The sequence below is a fragment of the Pseudochaenichthys georgianus genome, chromosome 14, assembly GCF_902827115.2.
Source record: "Pseudochaenichthys georgianus chromosome 14, fPseGeo1.2, whole genome shotgun sequence".
In the NCBI taxonomy this organism is placed as follows: Eukaryota; Metazoa; Chordata; class Actinopteri; order Perciformes; family Channichthyidae; genus Pseudochaenichthys; species Pseudochaenichthys georgianus.
Window position 1 is genome coordinate 14,615,742 of NC_047516.1, and position 24,785 is coordinate 14,640,526.

The following is a 24,785-nucleotide window of genomic DNA, read 5'->3' on the forward strand; positions in this document are numbered from 1 at the left end:
CTGGTTTTCGGACCCCCCCAATAAAGCAAAACTGCACGTTTCAGAGTGGCCTTTTATTGTGGCCAGCCTAAGGCACACCTGTGCAATAATCATGCTGTCTAATCAGCAACTTGATATGCCACACCTGTAAGGTGGGATGGATTATCTCGGCAAAGGAGAAGTGCTCACTATCACAGATTTGTTCAGATTTGTGAACAATATTTGAGATAAATGGTTATTTTGTGTATATAGAAAATGTTTTAGATCTTTGAGTTCATCTCATGAAAAATGGGAGAAAAACAAAAGTGTTGCGTTTATATTTTTGTTCAGTGTACTTAACCATTAAATGTCATACTGTTGGAACTAAGTAAATCAAACTGGAAAGAATCCCGGGAAATTATTTTAAGGCTACAAGAAATGTTACCGAATGGGAATGTTTGCTAGGATTTTACTACCATTATAACATGACACCATAAACTACGCACTGTAAACTCTTGGGCCACTGATATCACATCAAACACATAGAATTGCTACTGTAATGCCATACTAATTCCTACAACATGAAGATCAGGGTCACCCCACACATGTTCAGTCTTATAGGAGTCATGTAGCATCACAGGAATGAAACACCTTGTGTCGATGTTATCAGGATTTTCCTCCATATGTGTCTACATTTCATTGGATGGCAGGTAATCATGGAGAGTTTGCACATCACACTCCACATGCACCGAGGTGATGGACCAGCTGATGCTTTTTCTTTGCCTTGAAAAAACCGGGGGGCAGCCTTCAGCTTTAAGGTGCCCTCCCCGGCCCCCAGAAGTGGCCCAATCGCCCTCCTTTCCCAGTCACCTGATACATGTACTGCCATTTTACACACAAGTTTGACTGACGGGGGGGGAAATTGGCCTATCGGCAACCTCAACACACAGAAATACACCCTTTGTAAGGAGATTAAAAAGACTGGGGGAGAAAAAAAATCATAGCGGTTAAGGTTAGATGCAGCCAGTGCGGGGAGCTGTGTGGATCAGAGAGGTGTTTGCGGTCGGTGTGTGCGGAGATTTAGAGGAGAAACCGGGCGAAGAAGAGCAGAGAAAAGGGGGAAAGGACAATGCTGTGTTATACCATCTGTGAAAAAATTGCTTCAGTCAGAGGGAATGCCGCATAGATCTGATAATCATCACCGGTAGTGTTTCGATTATCGTTATTTCGCATTCAGCTCTCGTAAAGGCATCATCTCAGAGATACATTGTCTTATAGTATAGTACTTTTACTGCAGGCTGCTCTTTATAATTATAGGATAGATTTCTTATTTCTGCAGCTTCTGATACCTTCGACTGAATATGATCCCTGGATGTGACCGTTTTATGTTTTATTTGGCCGCCGCATGAATTCTCCCACCGGATCCTCGTCGGTGAACGCTGCTGTCCTCCTCCTCCTCCTCTTCCTCCTCAGACGGCCGATTCTCGCAGAGGGCACTACCCTCCTCCCTGCCTCGAAAGACATTTTGATCGTCCTCCCCGGTTCCCCCCACCCGGACTCCTCGACCATCATCACCACCACCACCACCACCACCACCACCTCCTCCTCCTCCTCCTCCTCCTCCTCCTCCTCCTCCTCCTCCTCCTCCTCCTCCTCCTCCTCCTCCTCTTCCTCAGTACCATGTCGGGACAGTCTTTGACGGACCGGATCGCCGCCGCTCAACACAGCATGACCGGGTCTGCCATCAGCAAAGCCGTGTGCAAGGCCACGACGCATGAAGTCAGCGGACCCAAGAAGAAACACCTTGACTGTAGGTTATGCATGCCATTACTGCTTACTCTATAGGTGCCTCTTTCCTTACAAAGGACAGCTTGTATAAACAGAATCTGTTATGCTTCCCTCCTCCATCTCTTTTTCATCTCTCACCCGGCCCGGTTGTGTTTGCAGTTTCTTTAATTAAACACCATTACATTCCCTTAGATTAAAATGAGATTTACGCAGCGACGCGCGCTACTTTGTATATGGATATTAATGTTTAGCAGTAAATGTGGATATAAGGCAATCTGTAAATGCCATCCAGGGGGAATATGCCACTCTGGTAAGGGCTAATTATATTGAGAGCAGCTTTACCGTGTAGGCCTATCCATTATTAACCACTATCAGCGGCTCCACTACATCCTCTGGAGACATTTCTGTACAAAATGTGCCTTATTTCTGCGGCATTTTCCCCCTCCATTTCTGTGATCTCACATTCAAGTTCACTGTCATGTCCTCTGGTGCATTATTGCCATTAATGGATGTGTTTGCTACTCTCAGGAGCAGAGTCACTGTGCGTTACTGTGCTGGTGGGTGTTACAATGAGGCGTTTAAGCAGACAGATTATTTATCTCCAAATTCAGCTAATTAGCTGTGTGTGCAAACTACAGCAATTATATACACAGGGAGAAACAAGGAGGCTTTCTCACATGTAGATTTTACCAGTAATTATTAGGTTAGGGGGCTTTTCTGCCTATAATTACTTGACATGATCGATGGAGAGCTTGATAATCAATGGTGCTGCCAGTCAGACTCACAGGCAGTCAGCACGACAGCTAAAAAGGCAGACAGACAGACACAGACAGGCAAATAGCAAGATGGCAAATCAAGGGGAAATCAGTCTGAGAGAGAAACCACAAGGCAGGTAGCCAAACGGCATGAGAGTCAGCCATCCAGCTACACACCCAGCCAGTCAGCCGGCAAGTTTGGCAGTGGATTAATCGGTCATGTCCACAGCAGAGGTGACACTGGAATTTCTGGGATCCCTTAAAAGATGTGCCAACGGGCGCCTCAAATAGATCTAAATTAGGGCTGTTTCACCTAGCCCTGCTAAAAAAAACATTAAAAGCAACAAAAACAGTCTGAAAAAGGTTCAGAAATGCACTTAATAAAAAAGCTCTTTTGTGACTCCTGAATGGCAAAATCAAGTAATTTACTGCTGCTTTGATTTCACATAAATCTTATCTTGGTGGTGACCAACTCTAAAAGATATTTGTATTTTCCCGTAGTATTACTTCTAGCCATATAGAGAATTTCTAAAAAAGGTACATTCGTCAACATTTACTGATTCTAATTTCTAAAGAAAAACAAGCCTATTGATTAATCCCAACAAAGTACTATCAAAAGTGCTGAAGAAAACAATCAGTTAAGGGCATAAGGAATTGGCCTCATATTGGTTTATTAAGGTGCTTCCTGCGGTTTTATGAGAACACCTCTGCAGTTGTTAAAAGCTAGAAGGTCGTCCACCTTCAGCATCGCCACTGGTAGGAGTCTTACAGAAACTAGTAAATGTCACTTTACTCAAGGGTGAGAGCGGGTATTCCTAAAATAGAACAGGAGCATTTACATGGCAAATTTTAATCCGTCAAATGGATTATGAAAAGGTTTGTAATGCTGCTCTCAAGGACAAAGAAGTTTCTCTCAGAATGGGTCAGTTCTCTCTGGACGATGAGGTTACATGAGATGTTTTTAGTTCTGATCCGCCTCTTACTCTGATCATTGCAATAGCAGAAATTGAGGGCCTGGCTTTATTAAAGCCTGCATTTTTAGCTGAATGAATGTTTTGTACATGAGCCATTTAGATGCAGCTGTTCTAATAGACACAGCTTTCACAGTAAACGCCTTCTACTTCCTGCTGGAGGGGCCCCTCTTCCCCATCCAGGACATGGTGTAACATACGACTCTCTGACATTTTATTGAGTGCAGACATTGCACTTTTAAGGTTAACGGAAAGACGCAGGAAGGAAGGGTGTTTGTGAGGTCAGTACATGTACAGTAATCCCTCGACTGGCGGAGAGGACTGTGGCGGGGACATGAATGATCAACGAAAAGATAAAGCAATGAACTAAATGTATCTAAAAGGAGCTTCTGAATAATCAGTTGACCCACGCCCTCTTTGTGCAACTCACCTAGAACAACTCTGGAGGCTGTCTTAATCAAAATGCCTGGTTAAACAAGGTCATAAAAAGTGGTGACAATATGCCCATTTTTCACTGAATTAGGTTTTTAATCCAGAAAGCTTGCAAAAAATAGGTGATATCCTCCTTTACTATTGCAAGTATGTGGTCTTTCGACATTACAAATGTGCCAAAAAGCAGGGTTATTAAATACTAAAATGTTATGATGGGCACTATCTCTTACTACTCTGATTGTTGGAAGAGTGGAAAGAAACCCAAAGACGTTTCAACAAGTTTTAATTTGTTCCATGTTTGAATAAAGTGTGTTTTACGATGACAAGCTAGGTAAAATGACCATGGTTTGACTGGAGTCTGGTGGCTTTAAGGAGAGCATATTAATTGCATGTTTTGTTGACCTATTTAGATATGAAGGGTTTATTCTAAAGGAAACAAAAAGGATTCTTGATTTCAGGTGTTTGCACCCTTATGAAAACGTAGCTATGAATATTAAATTACATTTCTTCATACATTCCCCTGCACACTGGCCCTTTAAGTCTGTACATTGAGGTAATGGAGGGGGCAGCCTTCAGCAGGACAGACACCAAGCAAATGGAATAAAATCAATGTGGCTAACAGATTAGACTTAAAGGAACAACATATAACAGACTGCAGGCAAATATTTAAAATCGTATCCCCTGGAGCCAATTAAAGCTTAGGAAATAGCTGGCGATTCTGTATCAGTTTACATAATCTTAGAGGTTTTATAAATACAGACAACGTTTCAATTACCTTTAAAATATACTCAACCTGTTATCGATCTTTCTTTGTCGGGCACTGTGAAAAGAGAAGATGAATTGCTGTGCCATTTCTCCAAATGCAACGCTTGATAAATCAAATGCAATGTGGGCCATTGAAGCTATTCATCCAGGTCTCATCGACATCTTTTTTTTCTTCTTACAGTGTCATGACCTTGACAGACTGGTTGGTGACTTAACGGCCAGTGGTGATTATTTACTGGCCCACAGCAAATGATGAGCATGACAGACAGAGTAATGGGATTTCGCTTTCACTTGGCCGTGTTGTGCATGGCCGAGATAGTGGAGAGTGACAATAGAAACCAGATTCATCACACATAGAACTGTAACGTGGCCAACAATGACCTTCTGCCCTGAAAGCTCGGTTAGCTGTGTTTTTCAGCACATAATTCATTTGGCTGTGTGTCACGGCTGTAATAGTTATGTTCTGTAGAAAATAATCACTGGCCTTTTGGTTCTTGGCCATAGAAGAATTTGAAATGACGATAGGTGGCATTGCTATGACTCACAGTCAGTCTGACAGCAGTATAATGTTTAAACTGAGCATGAATGGATACCCCCACACACTTACTCCCACATGCATGTGTCACTATAATAACCCTATCTTGTAATGCAGATTTGGGTTCTGAAAATGACGATCCAAAGTCTTAAAAATGTGTCAATAAAGTTTGTGTTACACGTATTTTAAGTGATACAAACTTTAAGACTTTATATGTTTTGCTCACTAGCATTACGATGGGCTTGACTTTAATGAAGTGTCTTCTTTGCATTTGCATTAACACTGTTATCCTGAATCTTATTTATAATTATCTTATCGATGCTCATTTTCCCTATGTGGACTGCAGTTGATCAATAATCCCAGATGGCAATCAATATCCCATCAAATCCTGCTGGCTATCTACACTGTCACACGCCAATGATTAAACCCTTGCTGATGTATCATCACCCACAGGAATAAATGCAGGGGGACCGAGCTCGGAGATATTTGACTGAAGACGCTCTATTACTTAGGTGTAATTATATTCAAGGAGTAGCACGAGGGCTTTGCTATTTCCCTGTGGTATGGTAGATAGCAGCTCAGTGATAATTGCTACAACCCAATTGCACATGCAAATGTGGCCATATATCCATATCTCCATCACAATAACGAGCATTTAAATCAGAATCCAACGTCTCACTCACAATCAAAGGAATTTGCCTTGGTTTTTGGTGCATATAAAAGAGGGCTTACTTAATCGTAAAGTATTGCAGCTGACATGTGAGGCTACTTAATTAACACACTATGCTTGCTCTAAACTAGCTTAAGCATTAAACAATGTTCTATAAAAACAACTAAAACCAGCAAAAACACGCTGAAATTATCTCAATACTATTGTTCCTGTTCCAGTTAAAAAGGTGTCAAACTGGCCTAAATATTACTAAAATATTGGTATAAGATGTACCATGTTCAACTTGCCTACATTAGCATGCTAATATTTTCAAAGTAAACTACGTTGTTCAGGTATTTGGTCCACCTTACTGGTGTGTTTTTTCACTTTTGACAGGAACAAATAATTAAATGAAATCAATACGGTCCCATTAGTTATTGAACAAGGAAGGAAATCCACAAACAAATCATTAACAATGTGTAAAGCATGACTAAACGCTACCATTACTGTTTTAATATTAGTGCCCAGAAATGTAATTGGGATAAAAAAAAGCATGGAGTGGCAATGGCACGTTTATAGTGGTCAGGTATAAATAAAATGTGTAATGTGAGCTTTGCTGGGTATTTACCTAAATGTGTTTGCTTTTTAATCATTTTACTGGTTTGTATTTTGTTTTCATGTTTCACTTTCCACGTTCAGATATTGGAAATAAACAGACATTTATATTTGGCTTTAATGCAGAGGACCAGTGTGTGGATGTTATTGCAGCTGATTGAGAGTCTAACAGTCATTGCAGTCAAAGCTAGAGTCAATGAAGTCTATCATCAATATTGGTAATTAAGAGATATTATTGGCTGTTTTGTCACCACTAAATTCTTCCCAACAAATGACATAAATGAACTGAAATCTTAACAGGATTGAAGTTTAGCTGTGGTGAACTCCCAGTGCTCTGTGCGCCTTTTACATGCATCAAACACTTAACCGTGGCATCAGCTGGGACTCTTTGGTACTACGTGTTTCAGGAGGATCAGAAAACATCACAGAGTTTTCAAATAAACCCCGATAACCTCTGATCCTATGGAATAAAGAGAACTAGGATTTGCATCAGAAACCTCACCTTGCTTGAAGTTGTTCCCAGTAACTCTGCCTGTCTTTGAATAAAAGTTCACTTCCTCTCACCCCCCAAGTTCACTCACTAAATCTGCTTTATTCATTGTATACTTACATGCTGATGTGCTTTTATTTACTAAGTCGAGTTCTGCTCTCAAATGGAAGTACAATTGCTTTTCCTCTTGATTATTGGTTTTATTATTTGATCACTTTGTCCCAATGTCATTGAACAATATATTTAGTACACAGTCAAATTTGATCAGATCGTCTCAGAGTCTGGGTTTTAAATAATCTGCACAATGTCAAATTTCGTGCAGCACCATGAGGACATCATGTTTATCAATCCAAACAGGGATTCTTCAGAGCAAAATAGATAAATCCAGATAATGTTATTGGTTGGTCCAGGAAAAGATCTTAAACTTGCTGATAAATGTCACAGAGCAGATAACATGCAGCAGCTCTTCAGTGAGAGCACAGTACAATCAAAGGGTTTTACTGTAAAACACACAAGGTCAGGTTGAGAGAAAATTATCTTTGTCATTGACGATATTAACAACCCTTTCTTTCCAGTAATCCAGCCTAGTCAAAAGCTGAATAAGCACATAGTAAAATGCCTGTTTCTGCTAAAAGCTTGGTCCTTTAACAAGGCAGTATAAGTACATCTTTGAGATTAAACAGAGGCTGAACATACTTCGCATTTTGATCTTTAGCCAAAGAAACCCTTGAAGAATTTAGGGCATTGTTCCACCAATCCGTCCTACGTTTAGTGTTTACTGCTGAGTTTTGAATGACCTCATTTTAAGGGGGCTTGAGAGTTATATAAAACTGAAAACGTTTTCTTATAACATTGACCCTGTTCTGAGTTCTGTCCTGTCAGCTTGCCATTTTGTCAAACCTTTTAAATCCAATACGAAGCAAAACACTAAGATTTCTGTTTTTTTTTTAAAAACGTGTTCCACATGTCCTTTGAACAGTGAGATTACACTCTGGTTGCAAGTCTAACCGGGTAAACATGAGAGCCAACTCAGTTTAATTACATTACTGTTAACAAAGACGCTCTGGAAAGAAAACTCAGATTTATGATTCAACATCAAGCTACGTTGTTTTTGTTTAAATAATGCATTCTTTGTAGATGTTTTATTGACCTTGTAATGTAGCTTTCCATTTTCTGAGTAATTTATTGGAGTAGCACTGATGAACTGCAGCCACAAAATGGATTTCATGATACAGTAGCACTGCTTCTGATTCATCCGTCTGTACGCTCTATCATTTAATAATCATTTGTTCATTGATTTGTGTGCTGATATGGAGTGAGTCAAAATGCATGCACCAGTCAATAAGACTGCATTCATTGTGGTTGTTCACTTATTCTATTGATTCCTAATAACTCAACCTGTAAGCTCCCCAAGGTTATAGATTACGATATTGGCACGTGGCTAGTTCTTTTATTCACAGGGACTTACAGAAAGTAAACTAGCCGGGTTTTAATTAAACAATGTAGGCAGGGGAATAAAGTTTTGTTTAACCTTCCAGCATGTAAACATATTCTAGTAGTATACAATTATAGTTAAATGACCTAAAATGTGTATAATATGTGACCTTTAAGGACATAATGTTCATAGTATCTAACTGCAACAGAGGATCTCTAATGTCTTGGCCACACGCCTGTTTCTGTAATCTCTCTTCTGATGTCTTTAACAGTTTTTTTATATAAATATCTTTTCTGTTTTGTTTCCTTTCCTCCAGACCTGATCCACTGCACCAATGAGCTGAACGTCAGCATCCCCCACCTGGCAGACACACTGCTGGAGCGCACAGCCAGTAACAGCTGGATCGTGGTTTTCAAAGCGCTCATCACCACACACCACCTCATGATGTACGGCAACGAGGTGAGCGGAGCACGACCAAGGGAGCCCATAGAGGGAAAAGATGATTATTTTACAAACTCTCAGGATGAAAGAAGTTTGTCATCTTGAGAAAACAAGCCTGTTTCAATTACATTTATTTAGTTGTCTCAACAGAACAAGCTCTACAAATGTTCTCATAGCAGTTATGTATTCATGAAATAATCCTGGTAGTTAGCTTGGTTTATTTTGGATAGTTAAATTGAGCTCACTCTTATTTTAATTTTGAAGGTCACCTACAATAACCATCTACTAAAATTACTAAATAAAATAAATAAAAAAAATAAAAATATGCCTGGATTTGTCAAGTTAGTTAGTAAGCTGTACATTATCAGCCTCGAGAGATGCACACTAGATTTGAAATTATTTGTCAATTTCCTGTTAGTCGATGGACAGAAAGCCACTCAACAACAATTTAGATGATCTATTGATCAACAGAAAAACCTTTAACAGATTTAAAGACTATGGAATGTTAGTCTCAAGCCCACACAAGATCATAAACTGAGCACACGGGTGCAGATTAACGGATACATGTTAGACATTTTCTGTTCAATGTAATGCTCTCATCAACAAACAAAAACATGAGAAGGATTGCCGATCGGCTAGATCGAGTCATTGATCTGTCGACACTGACATTTTGCTCGCCAGGTTGAAGCGATTTTTCTGAGACTCTTGCAGCCAGTTTAAAAAAGAAGAAGCTGTTTCTTCAATGTGTCCAACAAGGACTGATAATGTGTCCCGCTGACATTTCAATGGCCAGTGTGACAAATCACCTCACTCTGCTTGCTCGTGCTGAAAACAAAACGATAAGAGACTAGAAACAGTGATTACAACGGTTACACTGACTATCTCGAAGTATTCAAACAAGAAAGTTATTCCTTCACAAACTGTGGCATTATGAACAGGAAAACTATGAGGGATAAAGCCCCATGAATTAGCATCGTCTCTTAGTTCATGTGATGCATCTCCCGTCAAAACATGATGCTGGAACTGGGTAATCGTGAAATGTAACCTCAAATTGCAAAACGAGGATTTAGCTACAGCACAAAGGATGTCAAAATGAATACTTGACTTTGTATGAAATACACTGTTTGTGTTTGAGTGAAAATGACTGGATATTTATCAACTATTTTCTCGATTAATCAAGTAGTTTATTGGTAATGGTTGCTGATCACCATGACCTTAAATGCCTCAAACAGTTTACGGTCATAGAGGTGTTAAGAAAAAGAAAATATTCACATTTCGAAAGCTTGTCAGATGAAAGGATTATTTAAAATAGCAGCTGATTAATTTAAAGTTGACCACTTATCTCTGCAGCTCTACTGTACATCAGATACGGCTCTAACTCTTTCTCCTGTCCTTTTTCCATCAGAGATTGATGCAGTACCTTGCCTCCAGAAACACACTCTTCAACCTCAACAACTTTTTAGATAAGGCTGCACTACAAGGTGATTTAATGCTATTTGGCTGTTTGTGAACTCAGCAGTGCTGCACGTCTAACAAAATGGCTCTATGTCAGACTCTGCCTGGCTCTGTAACACTATCAATAAGCCCGTTTTAGAGGACAGCTACAGTCCAGGATTGAAAACCTACTAAATAAATGTGCCTTTTGTTTGATCAAAGAAGCTGTAACAGTATCTGTAATGCAATACATTCAAAAGAGCTATAGAATAAGCAATAACATCTCAAGGTAAGAAGGTGCAATGGCTTATTTGGAGAAAATCAGATTGCTCACGGAGAAGTTAGTCAATTTCATATGAGAGGGATTATGACTTCTTAACCTTGTTTGAAAATCAAAGTGATCAGCCTCTAACTGCAGTGCCCCTCTGTGCCCCCCCAGGATATAACATGTCAACTTTCATCAGACGCTACAGCCGCTACCTGAATGAAAAAGCCATGTCATACAGACTAGCAGCAGTGGACTTCACCAAGATGAAGAGAGGGTAACAAACTACACACACTACTGACACACACGCGTATAAAGACAGGCATTATGTGTTTTTTTTACCCAAAGAATATGTAATTTTCAGCAAATGGTGGTTGCACCAGATGTGTTTTTTTAAATGCTTTACTTGAACAGCAGATATATTTAACCTTTGTGACAGCATCCACTAACACTGTAGATACGAGGGTGAGTTATGGGCATGTCAAACAGTAACTCAGGGGAACTGACCCAGTATTATCCAACTATTTGTTATGTTATCCAAAAACGTAGAACATTATCCATCATAGGCTATATGTCATACCCGGCCAAATAAAGCTGAAGTGGCAAAATCCCTGAGTGTACTAAATTGAGAAAGTGTATAGTTTCTGCTTAGAAATGTGACTTTTCAATTCAACGGTGAAGAATGCGTTTAAAAAAAAGAAATGTATTCGTGCTGCTAGAGAGCGTACATCTCTGGGACCTCCTTACACACATACATCCTTCAGTCTACAGGCCTGATGACTCCTGTGTGTGTGTTGCATGCGTGTTTGTGTGCATGTTTTCTCTTCTGTGATTAGGGCTGAGGGTGTGATGCGCACCATGCACACAGAGAAGCTGATTAAGACTCTGCCCATCATTCAGAACCAGCTTGATGCACTGCTGGATTTCCAGGTAAACATCTGACTCAACAACAGGAGACACAAGACTTGAATATTTAATGCTGCCACAACTTGATTCTTCCTTTCCTTCCTCTAGCCTAACTCCAATGAGCTAACCAACGGAGTGATCAACACTGCTTTCATGTTGCTGTTTAAAGACTCCATACGGTTGTTTGCTGCCTACAACGAAGGGGTCATCAACATGCTGGGTAAACCCTACACACAGATACTTGTTGTAATGCTTAAATCTGCCTCTGATGTCGAGATCACCAGAGTAGGGGGCAACTCAATGTTTCTTTAAGGGGAAATCAATTTGCCTCCAACTGTCTCTAAAAGTCCAATTTAAAGATCTCCTTCTTTCATTAATTATTGAGCCAGTAAAGAGTCAGGGGCTGAGAACACACAGAGTCTTTAGTGAGGAGTTCATTAAATGTTTCATTACTTCATTGATGTGCTTCAACTACGGTTATATAGTTGTGGATTTAAAGCCTGCAGAGACGCCAGATGTGTGTTGCTTATCATGACAAATCAAAAGCTGATTGGTTATTTTTCAGCAGTTTTTTGATTGTATACATTTTCTAAACAATATCACCGAGCAAAGAAATCTTCATTATTAGCAATTATAGATGCCAAACATGTTAACGATCTTGTGCTGATTCTGGTGTTTTCTCATACACAGAGAAATACTTTGACATGAAGAAGAACCAGTGCAAAGAAGCTCTGGAGATCTACAAGACTTTCCTCAACAGGATGACCAAACTGTCCGAGTTTCTCAAAGTGGCAGAGGTAACGTCTGTTTGTCCTTGCTGCTCCTCCGCGGAGGAAACCGCAGTTGTACTCCACTGGAGAGGGCGAGGGTAATCTGTCTGGGGTCAATCTCGACGGTCTCCTACTCAACACATCTCCATGTTCTTTTAAAATGTACTCCTGTTTCTCAGAAGAATTTAAGCAGCAGAGAAAACCCGTTGAGATTCACTCCAGACTTCTGTGACCCTTTGGAATCTGATTTACGGTCGATATCTTCCAGGCTAAAACTGACCGTAGATCAGTGTCCGGGTTCTTTTTTCTTAACCTTCCAAGTTTTTTTTTGCCTCTAGATTTTCCTCCTGTTTCTGTCCTTCTCTTGCCCTGACCTGGGGAGGGGGTTACTCCATGACAAGTGAATAATGGCTGAGTGTTAGCCTATTAGAGAGCCACTCATGTAGAGCTTCCTGTTGAGGGACCCCTCGCGTGCTGCCTGTTCACATGCCTGCACTGCATGCCCAAGCAAGCTCTTTTTCTATCACTATCTCTGTCCTATTATTATATTTTCTCTCTTTTCTTAAAAAATATATATTTAAAATGGCTGTCATCCATTTAACAGTTGCTAGGCTTCACAGTGAATATATAAACAGTTTTATCCCGTGCGCCATCTTCAAAGGCTTTCTCTCTGCTTGGTTTCGTTGCCATTTGGATAAGGTTTGGCGTGCGATCCGCTCGATCCAAAGAAAAAACTAAACAGACTAACGTTGACTTTAAGGACCCATTCATTTGACCTGTCTAACAAAATGTGTGTTTGTCTGTTTGTGTGTCATCTGTGTCCCCCCCTTCTCTTTCTGTTCAAAGTCAACATTAGTTGAGTGTCTTCCTTTTGGATGTTTCTTACCTCGCAGTCACGTGACCCGTTGTCTGCCCTCTCTGCCTGTTCAATCAGTCGGTGTGCTCAGCATTCATTTCACACCAGTCTCCAGATCTCAGTGTGTGTGTGTGTGTACTTATAAGTGTGTGTGTGTACAAATACTGTGTATATATAGATGTTTGTATGCGTGTGCATGTGCCCTCCTCCCCTCCTCCTCTGTTGTCTTTTATTTGTTTTCCTTTCCAGCCACTGCATGAAGTAATGAATGCTTGAGTTTGATTCTTCTTTCTCCCTCCTCCTCTTCCTCCTTCACACGCCTCTTCCCTTTTTTACTCTTTTGGATTTTTTTGTTTATTCCTTGTTTTGTTATTACATTTGGTTTATTTTTTATTTTTGCCTCCCTCCACCCTACCCCTCCCTCCTTTTTTGTGACACAGCGAGTTGGGATAGATCAGGGCGACAGCCCCGATCTCACACAGGTCAGTCTACATCTCATCTCAATCAGTCAATCAACCAGTCAGTCAACCAGTATTTAAATTCGTCAATCAATCCCATAATGCTTCATTCTAAACGCTCCCGTTCCCTACTCACCCTACAGACCTGCCCACACTGCAGCTGCCCTGTCCTCCTCTCTTCTTCACTCTCCTTAACTCCCTCGCCTTCTTCCTTTTCTCTCTGAGTCTAGAATAGAGAGGAAACGATAAATGAAGACCTGCAAACAGCCTTGAAGTACATTTAATTTCTACAATTATTAATTATTAGCGCAGGAATGAGTTCCTTACCTTAAAAACTTGCAGAACAAATTTTAGCCTGAAAAGGTAAGAGTTTGAAAGCAGCCGTGATGCAGCTGAATATCAAACGTTTTTTTGCCTCTTTTTGCATATTACTAATTCAGACGCCCAGGCTTATTATCCGTCTGAATTTCCCCAGCTATTTCTGGCATTTTCCCAGTGTACATATCAAGGCTTGTCTCCTTAATTCAAAGGCTTATCATATAAATAAGTCAGCAAAGCTTTATGAAATAGGTTTTTGCCCACATAAGCAGTGTTCAAATAATTTCCCTGAAAAGATCATGTCCCTTTGCATTAGCTGTGGGGAGAGCAGCGAATGGTTATACTGAATAGGTCTCTGCTAATATGACTTGGATAGGTGTACATAATGCCATCATAAGCACTGCATGTCATGCAAAAGGCCCCAAATGCAAAGTATCCTTTTCAGTGGAACCATAATTGGATGTTTACAATGTGACAAATCAGCTAACAAACTGAAAAGGGCTGACTTTTTCAAATTAATGTCATGTTTGTAGTGCTTAAGAAGACCTTATATGCCCTTATTCAACAACATAGTGACCCATGCCTATACTGAGCTCTAGATATGTGTCTGTTTTACTTTTAAATCTTTAGCATATTATAGATTTCTATGAAGAAGGATATCCAGAATTCGCATTTTACTCTGTCCCCCTTAAAATAAGTATATGAGAAATCTTTCTTTGCTTGTTGTGTTTTCGTTGCGTTCTCTGGTGTTGAAATGTAAGGCTCTAGAAGAAAACTGTGGTATCACATAGTGGTCAAAATGAACCTATCCATCCTTTTTGTTTCACAATACAGAGCACTAGCAAGCTGCTCAATGTGTATACCTGGTTTTCACCAGATGTTTACATTTCACCGAGTTAACTTCCCTGGTTTCCAGTGGGATAAAATGTTGCTACTTAGCTTTAGCTGAAGCTGATTTCCAAATTATAATGAATAATATGTTGATTTGACTTTCAACCTAACGTGGAATCCACAAGTTAACTCTTAATTTTTGGATTGTGATTTTCTTTACTCGTATGCGTGTGTAAGTGTGTGTGTTAATGAGAGCATTTGTGCACTGCTGGCCTCTGCATGGGCTCGTTAGACGTTCAGAGACGTGTTTGTTGTGTTTCTACTCTGGAGCCCTGCAGCGACGACGCTCTGCTCTGTCCTGACCTGTCAGTCCTGCTAGGGACTCGCTTGCATGATCCAAGGCTGATGAGTGCATGCTGGTCAACCAAACCTGATGAAACCAAATGCAAAAAAAAGAAAAGAAAAAAGAACGATGAGCTGTTGTAGAGAGTAGATAATGAATCTGAGGGTTATGTCTTTAGTTTGCTGCTGCTTTGTGTGCATTTGTGAGAGAGTGAATGAGCAGGTGAGGATATGGGAGTGAGAGAAAGTGGTGTGTCCAATCCCGTCCACTTGGCTGTGGTTCTAATGTCCTCCCATCACCTCCCCTCCCATTTCCCCCCCCCCCCCCTCAGGCTCCCAGCTCTCTCCTGGAGGCTCTGGAGCAGCATCTAGCCTCTCTGGAGGGCAGGAAGCTCAAAGACCTCTGCGCAGCCAGCAGGTACCATCTATAAATTATATGACAATGTTCGTTTATAAATTGATTAATATTTTGTTTAAGCAACAAATCTAAATCTGTAAAGTAACTAAAGCTATCAAATCAATGTAGTGGAGTAAAAAGTACAATATTGGCTTCCACAATGAAGTGGAGAAGAAGTATAAAGTGGAAATACTTACTTTAAGTACTTGTCTTTCAAATAGTTGTACTTAAGTACAGTACTTGTGTACATTTACTTAAAACTACTGGTGATGTGAAGCACTGTCACAGTTTCTTGTACTCACCTGTAAGTGACATTCTGTGAGTCTCTTGCACCGAGAAGTTCCCCTGAGTTTGTTACGGGTTAAGCTGCTCGTTTATCCTCCAAGCTCAATATATGAAGTTAATGCAGCCCTTCTGTCCACATCTGTCTGATCCATAGACTGCATTTATAAGCCTACAGGCATTGTTTATATAATAAAGCTATATATCAGTTTGTCACTGAATGTAAAACATGTTAGCTACATCATCAGGAGGCACCTGTTAATGCAAAAAGTGGGTGTGTTAGATTCGGGTCACTATGCATGATCACTGGGTGGTGCATTAAATCACTGCTTAGTTAAGGAAGATGCAGATGTTTAAAAACACCATGCTTAGGTAAAATAATTCAATAATGACATTATTATTTATTCTGTGCTGTTCACCAAGTGAAAGCTACTTTTATTATGCCTGATATACACTGAACAAAAATATAAACGCAACACTTTTGTTTTTGCTCCCATTTTTCATGCGATGAACTCAAAGATCTAAAACATTTTCTATATACACAAAATAACCATTTCTCTCAAATATTGTTCACAAATCTGAAAAAATCTGTGATCGTGAGCACTTCTCCTTTGCCGAGATAATCCATCCCACCTCACTGGTGTGGCATATCAAGATGCTGATTGGACAGCATGATTATTGCACAGGTGTGCCTTAGGCTGGCCACAATAAAAGGCCACTCTGAAACGTGCAGTTTTGCTTTATTGGGGGGGTCTGGGGGGGTCCGAAAACCAGGCAGTATCTGGTGTGAGGGGTAGAGTTAGGGTTAGGGGTAGGGTTAGGGTTAGGGTAATGTTGTGAATTGAGTGGCCTGTGTTCGTCGTCCATAACATACGCCTGCCCATACCATAACCCCACCACCACCATGGGCCACTCGATTCACAACATTACCCTAACCCTACCCCTAACCCTAATCCTACCCCTCACACCAGATACTGCCTGGTTTTCGGACCCCCCCAGACCCCCCAATAAAGCAAAACTGCACGTTTCAGAGTGGCCTTTTATTGTGGCCAGCCTAAGGCACACCTGTGCAATAATCATGCTGTCTAATCAGCATCTTGATATGCCACACCTGTGAGGTGGGATGGATTATCTCGGCAAAGGAGAAGTGCTCACTATCACAGATTTTTTCAGATTTGTGAACAAAATTTGAGAGAAATGGTTATTTTGTGTATATAGAAAATGTTTTAGAACTTTGAGTTCATCTCATGAAAAATGGGAGCAAAAACAAAAGTGTTGCATTTATATTTTTGTTCAGTGTATATTCTGTAACTTCTTGATGTATCTCATGCACAACAATAACATTGAAGCAGTAGTTGCTAATCAAATATGTGTAAAAGAAAAGCAAACAAAAAAGGCTATAAACAGTGATGAAATATAACATAAATATAACATAATTTCAATCGATGAATGTTAACAGGAATGTAGTAAATTCTTATATGTGTGTCTCTCCTTAAGATCCAGCACCTTGTGCAGTGCAGTGTCCTCTCTCTCCAGCACTGGGATCTCTCTCAGCCGTATGGACGACAAGACAGACGACAACAGACTGCAGCAACACAAGGCAAGACATAGTCAAACCATGATCCATAAGATCCATGCACCATGGCACCATGCACCATGCACCATCCATGCACCATGGCAGACAGGTATTCAATAGACTGCAAAATATAATGTTTAAATGCATTTTTAACTGAACAGATTAGAAATTAAGTTTACATGATATTTCCTCTGCCATATATTCTACATAATTTCCGGTTTAATTGTTCAGTGGCCTGCCGCAGTGGCAGGTAAAGATAAAACGTTGTTTAAGACCCCGAGGGTACAGCCAGTTTTTTTGTTCTCCACACTGTTGTTAAAGTAGAATGGAGTGCATCGTTCCTGCAGTACAGTGCAATACACTGTCAGTCTCTGGCTGTTGGCCCACTGCGTACAGAGCTGCACAGAGAATAACAATGAAGTCTGCAGTGGATTTTTCAATCAAATAAAGAAGCATTTAGGAACAGAATCATTTAAAATGGCACATCTTATTTTTCAGGGCAGTTATAACTACTGTGTGTGTGCGTGCGTGCGTGCGTGCGTGCGTGCGTGCGTTGCAGGGCTATTTAAAAGCCAAGAAAATGTAACATTATTGTGTTTATGCTTCCAATTGAAGGAGGACGGTCATAAGGTGATTGATATTCAGACACCCAATGTGTCGCCCAGCACTCAGTCGGTGGGCAGTGCCAACAGCAGCGGGGGGGCCACAGATCTCTTCTCCAACTCACAGATCGTACCCATCAGCAACCAGTGAGTCTAACATCTGCAGTCTGTATGTTTCAAGTCTCACTGGTTCGCTGTCTGTCATTATGAATTTGATTTGTGTAACTATCTTATCTAGTTACATACCAATACATGAATAATAAAGCTGTGCTCTACTCTCCATTTTCCCTTCCTGTAGTGTGCCAAACCTGACCAGTGAGCTGTTCACCCTGCAGCCTAACTTCACCCCCATCCAGACCACACACACTGTGCCCAACAATAACAATGCCTGGGGAGGTATGACTGCATAAACACACACACACACACACACACACACACACACACACACACACACACACACACACACACACACACACACACACACACACACACACACACACACACACACACACACACACACACACACACACACACACACACACACACACACACACACACACACACACACACACACACACAACAAACCATGCAAATAAACTCACACACTGCTTGGAGCTGAATATGTCGTGATGGTGATGCCCAGTTGCTCTTGACTCATGTCCCATCTTCTCTCATTTCATGTTACCATGGTAACCTTTGGATGTCAGGTGACCTGCTAAAGCCAGTAGCACACGCTCAGATTCACAGCCCCGGAGTCCAATTGCACTCTGGGAAAATGCTGCCTAATGATTTGGACTCTTCATTAGCCAATCTCGTTGGCAGTGAGTATACAGAATCTCTCTCCAGATATTCATCGCTTCCATTTTTCCTGTTATTTTTCATCTGACAGCGTTGCTTCCCTCCAGCTCCCTCCTAATGCTATGTTTCATTTTCCTCTTTTTCTATCAGACCTGCAGTTTGGGGGGACGCCAGCTAAAAAGTGAGTGGGTTTTCGTGACATTTGAGATTCAGCCACAAGCAAAACATTACTCAGCTGTCTATCCAGCTTTATCTCTGCTCAAAGTCTTTTATGACTCATTATCTCTCCTTTTTTAGCATAATCTGTGAACCTGAGCATTTATTTTGCTTGTGTGCATCAGGCCGGAGCTCCAGTGGAGTCAGCTCGTAGAGAAGAAGCCAACAGGAGGAGGCTGGCAGTCAAAGACAATGTGCACCAGCACCAACTGGACTCACACCACCCATCCCATGGCTCCTGCGCCCATGCCCGTTCCTCAGATGGTAATTTATAAACTACATTTGCATTTATGGCTCTACATTTTAACAACTGGCATTGCAGATTAAGTGAGAGCTCACTCACTTGCCTGTTAGTCATGAACCAAACAATGCACTGCACCAATTTGTGACTTTCACCCACACATATTTCACACTGCTTGTTAAGGTGGTGTCAACTTGGACAGGTACAGTGGTGTCTCTTTCAACACAAAAAGCAGCATAAAATAACATATTTCAAAAGGAAAAAGCAGAAAGACTCACATTGGAGAAGCCAAAATGAGACAATTTTTGACAGTTTTTGCTGTAAAAGGTTCCGTAAACAACTAGTTCATTCGAAAAATATGACCCAATTTACAAAGAAGTAAAAAACGCAGCTGGCTCTTCATCAAAATGTACCATTAGGAAAAAGAAAACCCTCCTGCGTGTGTAATATTGTAGTAATACGGCTAACTAAATAAATCAGCAAGTTTTTGTTACAAAATAAAGTGTGACACAGAGTCAAGTCTATCGATGTGGCCTTTTGTCAGATAAACATTACTGCACTGCTTTAGTTTTAGTTTTAATAAGTTAAAAGAATTCGGTGCCATCCATCATTGTGTCGGTGAAGGCTGTTTCTCCTAATGGTCCGATGTCTCAATCTGAAATAAAACTCATTAAATGTACCTTTTAGCCAAATGTAACTCTCTGCTGCATTCAGGGCTTTTTCAAGGAGCCTGTCCTTTGTGCTCCACTCGAATTATCCGCAAGTCCCTTCCATTCAATCTCGTTTCATCTTTTAGTTTTTCGACAATTGACCTCTCAACTGAAACCGCTCATTTATTCAGCAAATAGTTCGGAAAGCTGGTGGCACGACATGAATAGAAAGTAGTAGTGATTTGAAACATGAGGATTGAGAACAGCTCTGTCTTATCTTCTTAGCTCATGTAGAGAAAACGCCTGATCATGGTATATATTGTTTTAACTCTTTTTCTCTATCTCTCCACAGAATGGGATGATCTATACTGGCTATGTACGTACTTGTATTCACTTCAACTCCCTTTAACTCTTGTTGTTTACACATGACGTCACCCTGATCCGCACTTGTATTATTAGACTGTCTCTATTTTTGATGAAACATGAATTATCAGAGAAACGGCTCATTTATCGCCTTTTGTACTACCTAGAAGTAGTTGTTTCACCTATTCCGGTTATCAAGGCTGCCATGCTACCTCAGTTCTACTTTGTTAAAGTTTCACCTCTTTTCGTATCTCAGCATAAGATGTCTCGCAAACAAATGCTTGTGTTAAAGAAAGTCAAGACATTTCTGTATTCGTTACGGAGGCACTTGACAGGTTAGACGTGAGCCTGACAGTGTCATTATGTTTGTATTATACAGTCTCTCTCTTTGTATCCACACAGGCTCCTGCACCAGTGGCTTTTCCTATGACGTCACCCCAAGTGCCTATGTATGGAATGGTAAAGAAAGAGCTTTAATCTCAGTCAATCAATCAGACTTTGCTGGCATTCAACTACTCTAAATAAAAAAACAGTTTTTCTCTCCACATTCACATGAATTCTCCCACCTATTCCCTGAGCAGCTCCCTCCTCAGATGAGTCATCAGATGGGGGGTGTTCCCATGATGCCCCCGCAGCCTGTCATGTACAACCAGCCCGTCCTGAGACCCTCCAATCCCTTTGGACACATGCCGGGGGCACAGGTAACACACAGACAGAAATATATTAGTGCATATGCAACAGATTTTTGTAGATGTAACAGATCTTCTCCTGAGGAAATGCACCCGCTTTATTCTGTTAAGGAATTTGACGACTTACTTTGGGAAAGGAATCGTGCCCTAACGCCATAAATACCACGTACCTTATCTTACTTTTTTCCCGTCATAAACATTATAAAAACCAATGTTGCTGCTGCATTGTCCCGAAAAACGCTTTTATGTTTCGGTTCATAGCTTTCAGTGAGTCTTAGAGCTCGGGGTTACCAAGGACTGCCACAAAAAGTTAGTCCTCCATTTGACCTTAGGAGAATCTCAATGCTAATATGCACAGCGTCAAGCAAGTTAAAACACTTAAGACACCTTAAGTCTACAGCCAGTTAGCTTATCGTAGCATAAATCTGTTAAGCATCAAAAACTATTCATTTTGTAATCGTATAACTTTTTTTTACGTTCAATTAAAGCTTACTAACAACTGATAAGTAATGCCAACATTGTGGATCCTTCCAGAAGTAGGAACAAACATTGTCTTTTCATAATGGACCATTGTGAAGAAAGTGCTTTTCACAGCGGGTTTTCATCAGTTGGCATGGCCACAAGACTCACAGAAAAACAACACGTATATTTTGACCAATTATTCAAAACAAAACTGAGTAATATAATTGCCTACTGAGCACTCTCCTCCATGAATAGATGTTTTCCCAGCACTGCGGCAGGTAATCTGCTTGTCAGTAGATGCCTGAACACTTGAGGTGTTTTGTCGCACTAAATTACTCTCCATTCTGATCCCGTCCTCTGCAGATGCACTTCATGTAAGGATGATGTTGTAACCATGGCAGCAAAGCCGAGAGAGAGAGAGAGAGAGAGAGAGAGAGAGAGAGAGAAGAGATGGAGAGAGAAAGAGGCGAAGACAACAAATCCAGAGGCGGAGAAAGAAACAGGAAGACAGAGAGGAAGAGAGAGGGGAAAGGAAGATGGAGAGAAGACGGATGAAAGAAGAAATGCTGATGTCTGTTTCCATGTCTCCTCACCATCTTATCTCCTCTCCTCTCTCCGGGTGGCTACTGATCTCTCTGTCTTTGACTGGGGCGCGAGAAGCTCCGCATCAATTCCACTCATCCTCTGTTTGACTTGCCAATTCAAACGTCCATTATGACCTGTGATGACAGCTCTATGGAAGTGCAGAAGCTCTACGGCCACTTCCTGACCTCCTCATCCCGATAATTTCCTGTATAAAGACGTTCCCACTTTAAACTCTGAGGACAGGCGTATCTTTCTCTGATTGGATTGTTTGCTGGCACTTTACTCAATGTGAACTTTGCCAAGGGTGTATGTCCGTGTAGGTGATTTTCGCATCTTGTTCAGATTGGTTCCCTGTAGTGTGTCATCCATCACCTGATGTCAGTAGTAATTGATTTGAATGCGTGTGTGCGTGTCCCTTTTTCTACATATTAATGTGCTGCATCAACATTATCGTCTCAGTCTTTTTATGAGCTCCATTTGTTCTTAATTGCCAACTTCACATCAACAATGCAGCGTGGGCGTGCGTGTGTGTGTGTGTGTGTGTGTGTGTGTGTGTGTGTGTGTGTGTGTGTGTGTGTGTGTGTGTGTGTGTGTGTGTGTGTGTGTGTGTGTGTGTGTGTGTGTGGCTGTGTAGGGTGTGTAATCTATGTGTTTCTCTTTTGGTACCTAATGTCATTACTGTGTTGCCAGGTACCAATGTGTTACTGCACTGGAACTTACTAACGAAAGCACTGAGCCAGACCCATGCATCGCATTTGGATGTAAACAAACCTCCTACTCTAACTTTGCTACTTGGGGTCGTGCTTTACACACGTTCTGTTTTTTCTCCTCTACAGCTGTGCAATACAGTATCATGCAATCTTGTTACTGTCTCCCCCCCCCCCCGTCTTTAGGCTGTTTAGAAAGCTGATTCCTGCTGTAGTGTTGTTGTGTGTCCACATCCGTTTTATGTATAGATCGCTGTTTCCTAACCTGTTGTGTTAAACCTGTACTGCTCTAAAAGTAGTGAAAAATGCACTGAGAGCCAGATCGAGAGGCGGCTGGATATTAGTATGAAGAGTCAGTCTTGCCAATCACAAATGGTCTAACTCCCAACTCTATGATTTCCTCCCTGTCCTGAGCATTTGTCCTGTTCAAAATGAGTCTCTTGTGAAATAATTTACACTCCAGAAAAACTGGATAAGGGTTATTAGAGGAGCAGATGTCTCACCTCCACCTGGAGGAATTGAAAGCTCTGCTACCACAGAGAGGGGCTTGTTAATGTAGTGTTAACATGTATGGACTGAACAGCTAGAGGTCAGTTGGAGGAGTCGAATGAGGACGAGACAGCGGTAAAGCGACTGAGGGTAACGTCTGTCGATCATGACCCTAGTAATGCCTGCAGTGACGACAAACTGGTTCATTCAGACAGCCAGAGACGTTAGGGTTTAATGAGACGTTAAATGTTAATGTTGTTATTCTGTCAGATCCAAGGTCAAGTTAGACCCACAGACAGACGATATAAATACATATATAGCACAAACCTTCAAACAGGGGACAACGCTCTGCTGCACAAAAACCTAAAACCATTGCTGGGATGTACAGTTGAAAGGGGCAATAATCGATTGGGGATGAAGTTGTTTTCTATTGATTCTGTCTGTTCTATGTACATGTACTGTATGTGTGTTTATGTGCACATGCCTTCCCATAGAGATTAACAGGGTCATGTTTCTCAGTCAGAGAGGAAAGGTCTTTAGTCAGCTGGTAGTGTGTACTAACTTAGCAATGAGTGTTGTTGTGACCGTGTCTCAGTCTGTTCAACCCGGCCACCATCAAATTCAGGTGGCACCAAGGATCACTCATCTGCTGCAAAAATGCAAGAAAAAAACCCCTCAAGTCATCAGACCTTGAATCTCAAAGTAAATCTGAGGCGCCACACTCCTTGTGATTTCTCACAAAAATGTTCAGAGAATTGTGTCGGTATGGTGGTGTATTGTTACAGTTCATCCTTGATCTGTAACTGCTAGTGTTTGAGTTACCACTCGAATACCAGCAGATAATTCAGTGTTAGAATTCGTCACCAAGCTGGCAGATATTCTCTGAAGTTTCTCAACAAGAGGCCAGCTGACATTTGGATATGTCATTTGAAAACATTTTGTTTCACTTTCCTCCATTACTCCTTGTCCCGATGGTTTGTCTCTCTCTGTCAGCTGAATGCTCTTTCATTGTGCACTTCACTCCCACGATGCAGCTCGATCCATCCTGGGCCAACCTCTGACTGTTACTGTGTCCTCTGTATATAGGTAATGCGTTCATGTGTTTTTAGACGTGCTCTCTCTGTAAAGTGATCGAAGCCCCATTGGATGACGTACTGTACGTTGGACAATTTATTGCTGTATCTGTGTTTGAATGGTTGTATTTTGAAGGTGTCATCATCCAGGGATGGGTGGGGGGTGGGTTTTGATGTTTGTGATGTTTGTGTCCATCTTGAGGAGGAAGGGGGTGGGGGTCAGTGGGAGGGGGGGGTCGAGGGTAAACTATCACAACTGGTCTATACCAAGAGTGTCTTCATCGAGGAAGTGGACAGGACAGGGTCTGTCCTCTTCGAAACAGGAACATTTTTTTGCACCAAAGTCATCATCAAAGCGCAGCTTCTTCTTATTCAAGGTCACTACGGATGGATGATATCAGAACTCAAAAGGATTTTGTTCTTTTATTTTTAGAGACAAAGAAACTGTCTTTTTTGCATGATTAAGTGTCGTCTTTTTATTGGCTTGTGTGCCCGGTAAAAGCATGACCATTGTGTGAACTCTCACTTACCGGTGTGTTTGGAAAACGTTAAGGAAATTTCTCCATGAGATTTTTTACTTACCTCTTGACATGAACGTTTATTGACATTCATAATCAACTGTTTTACAATGTAGGGTCTGT

At 41.1% G+C, this 24,785-nt stretch overlaps 1 protein-coding gene across 3 annotated transcripts; it reads left to right on the forward strand.

The window, feature by feature from the left end:
* Positions 1-1,635: 1,635 nt before the first annotated feature.
* LOC117458901 (phosphatidylinositol-binding clathrin assembly protein-like) lies at positions 1,636-24,305 on the forward strand. Of its 3 annotated transcripts, none has more exons than XM_034099635.2 (19): positions 1,636-1,768; positions 8,710-8,852; positions 10,240-10,315; positions 10,708-10,810; positions 11,370-11,463; positions 11,548-11,659; positions 12,130-12,236; positions 13,506-13,547; positions 15,347-15,432; positions 17,191-17,293; positions 17,885-18,018; positions 18,170-18,267; positions 18,579-18,692; positions 18,820-18,850; positions 19,011-19,149; positions 20,129-20,152; positions 20,542-20,598; positions 20,673-20,840; positions 21,654-24,305. In XM_034099635.2, the coding sequence occupies exons 1-19, from the start codon at positions 1,639-1,641 to the stop codon at positions 21,666-21,668; spliced, it is 1,776 nt and encodes a 591-aa protein (XP_033955526.1). In that variant the 5' UTR covers positions 1,636-1,638; the 3' UTR covers positions 21,669-24,305. The 3 variants fall into 3 exon arrangements, with proteins under 3 accessions (XP_033955526.1, XP_033955528.1, XP_033955527.1); XM_034099637.2 differs by having other exon boundaries at positions 20,721-20,840; XM_034099636.2 differs by lacking the exon at positions 13,506-13,547.
* Positions 24,306-24,785: the final 480 nt, after the last annotated feature.

Excerpts from the sequence above, each read along its gene's own strand:
- LOC117458901 (XM_034099635.2), top strand. The coding sequence starts at position 1,639 with ATGTCGGGACAGTCTTTGACGGACCGGATCGCCGCCGCTCAACACAGC. Across the intron at positions 12,237-13,505 it reads AGTTTCTCAAAGTGGCAGAG|CGAGTTGGGATAGATCAGGG; the intron begins GTAACGTCTGTT and ends TTTGTGACACAG. Across the intron at positions 18,019-18,169 it reads ATCGTACCCATCAGCAACCA|TGTGCCAAACCTGACCAGTG; the intron begins GTGAGTCTAACA and ends CCCTTCCTGTAG.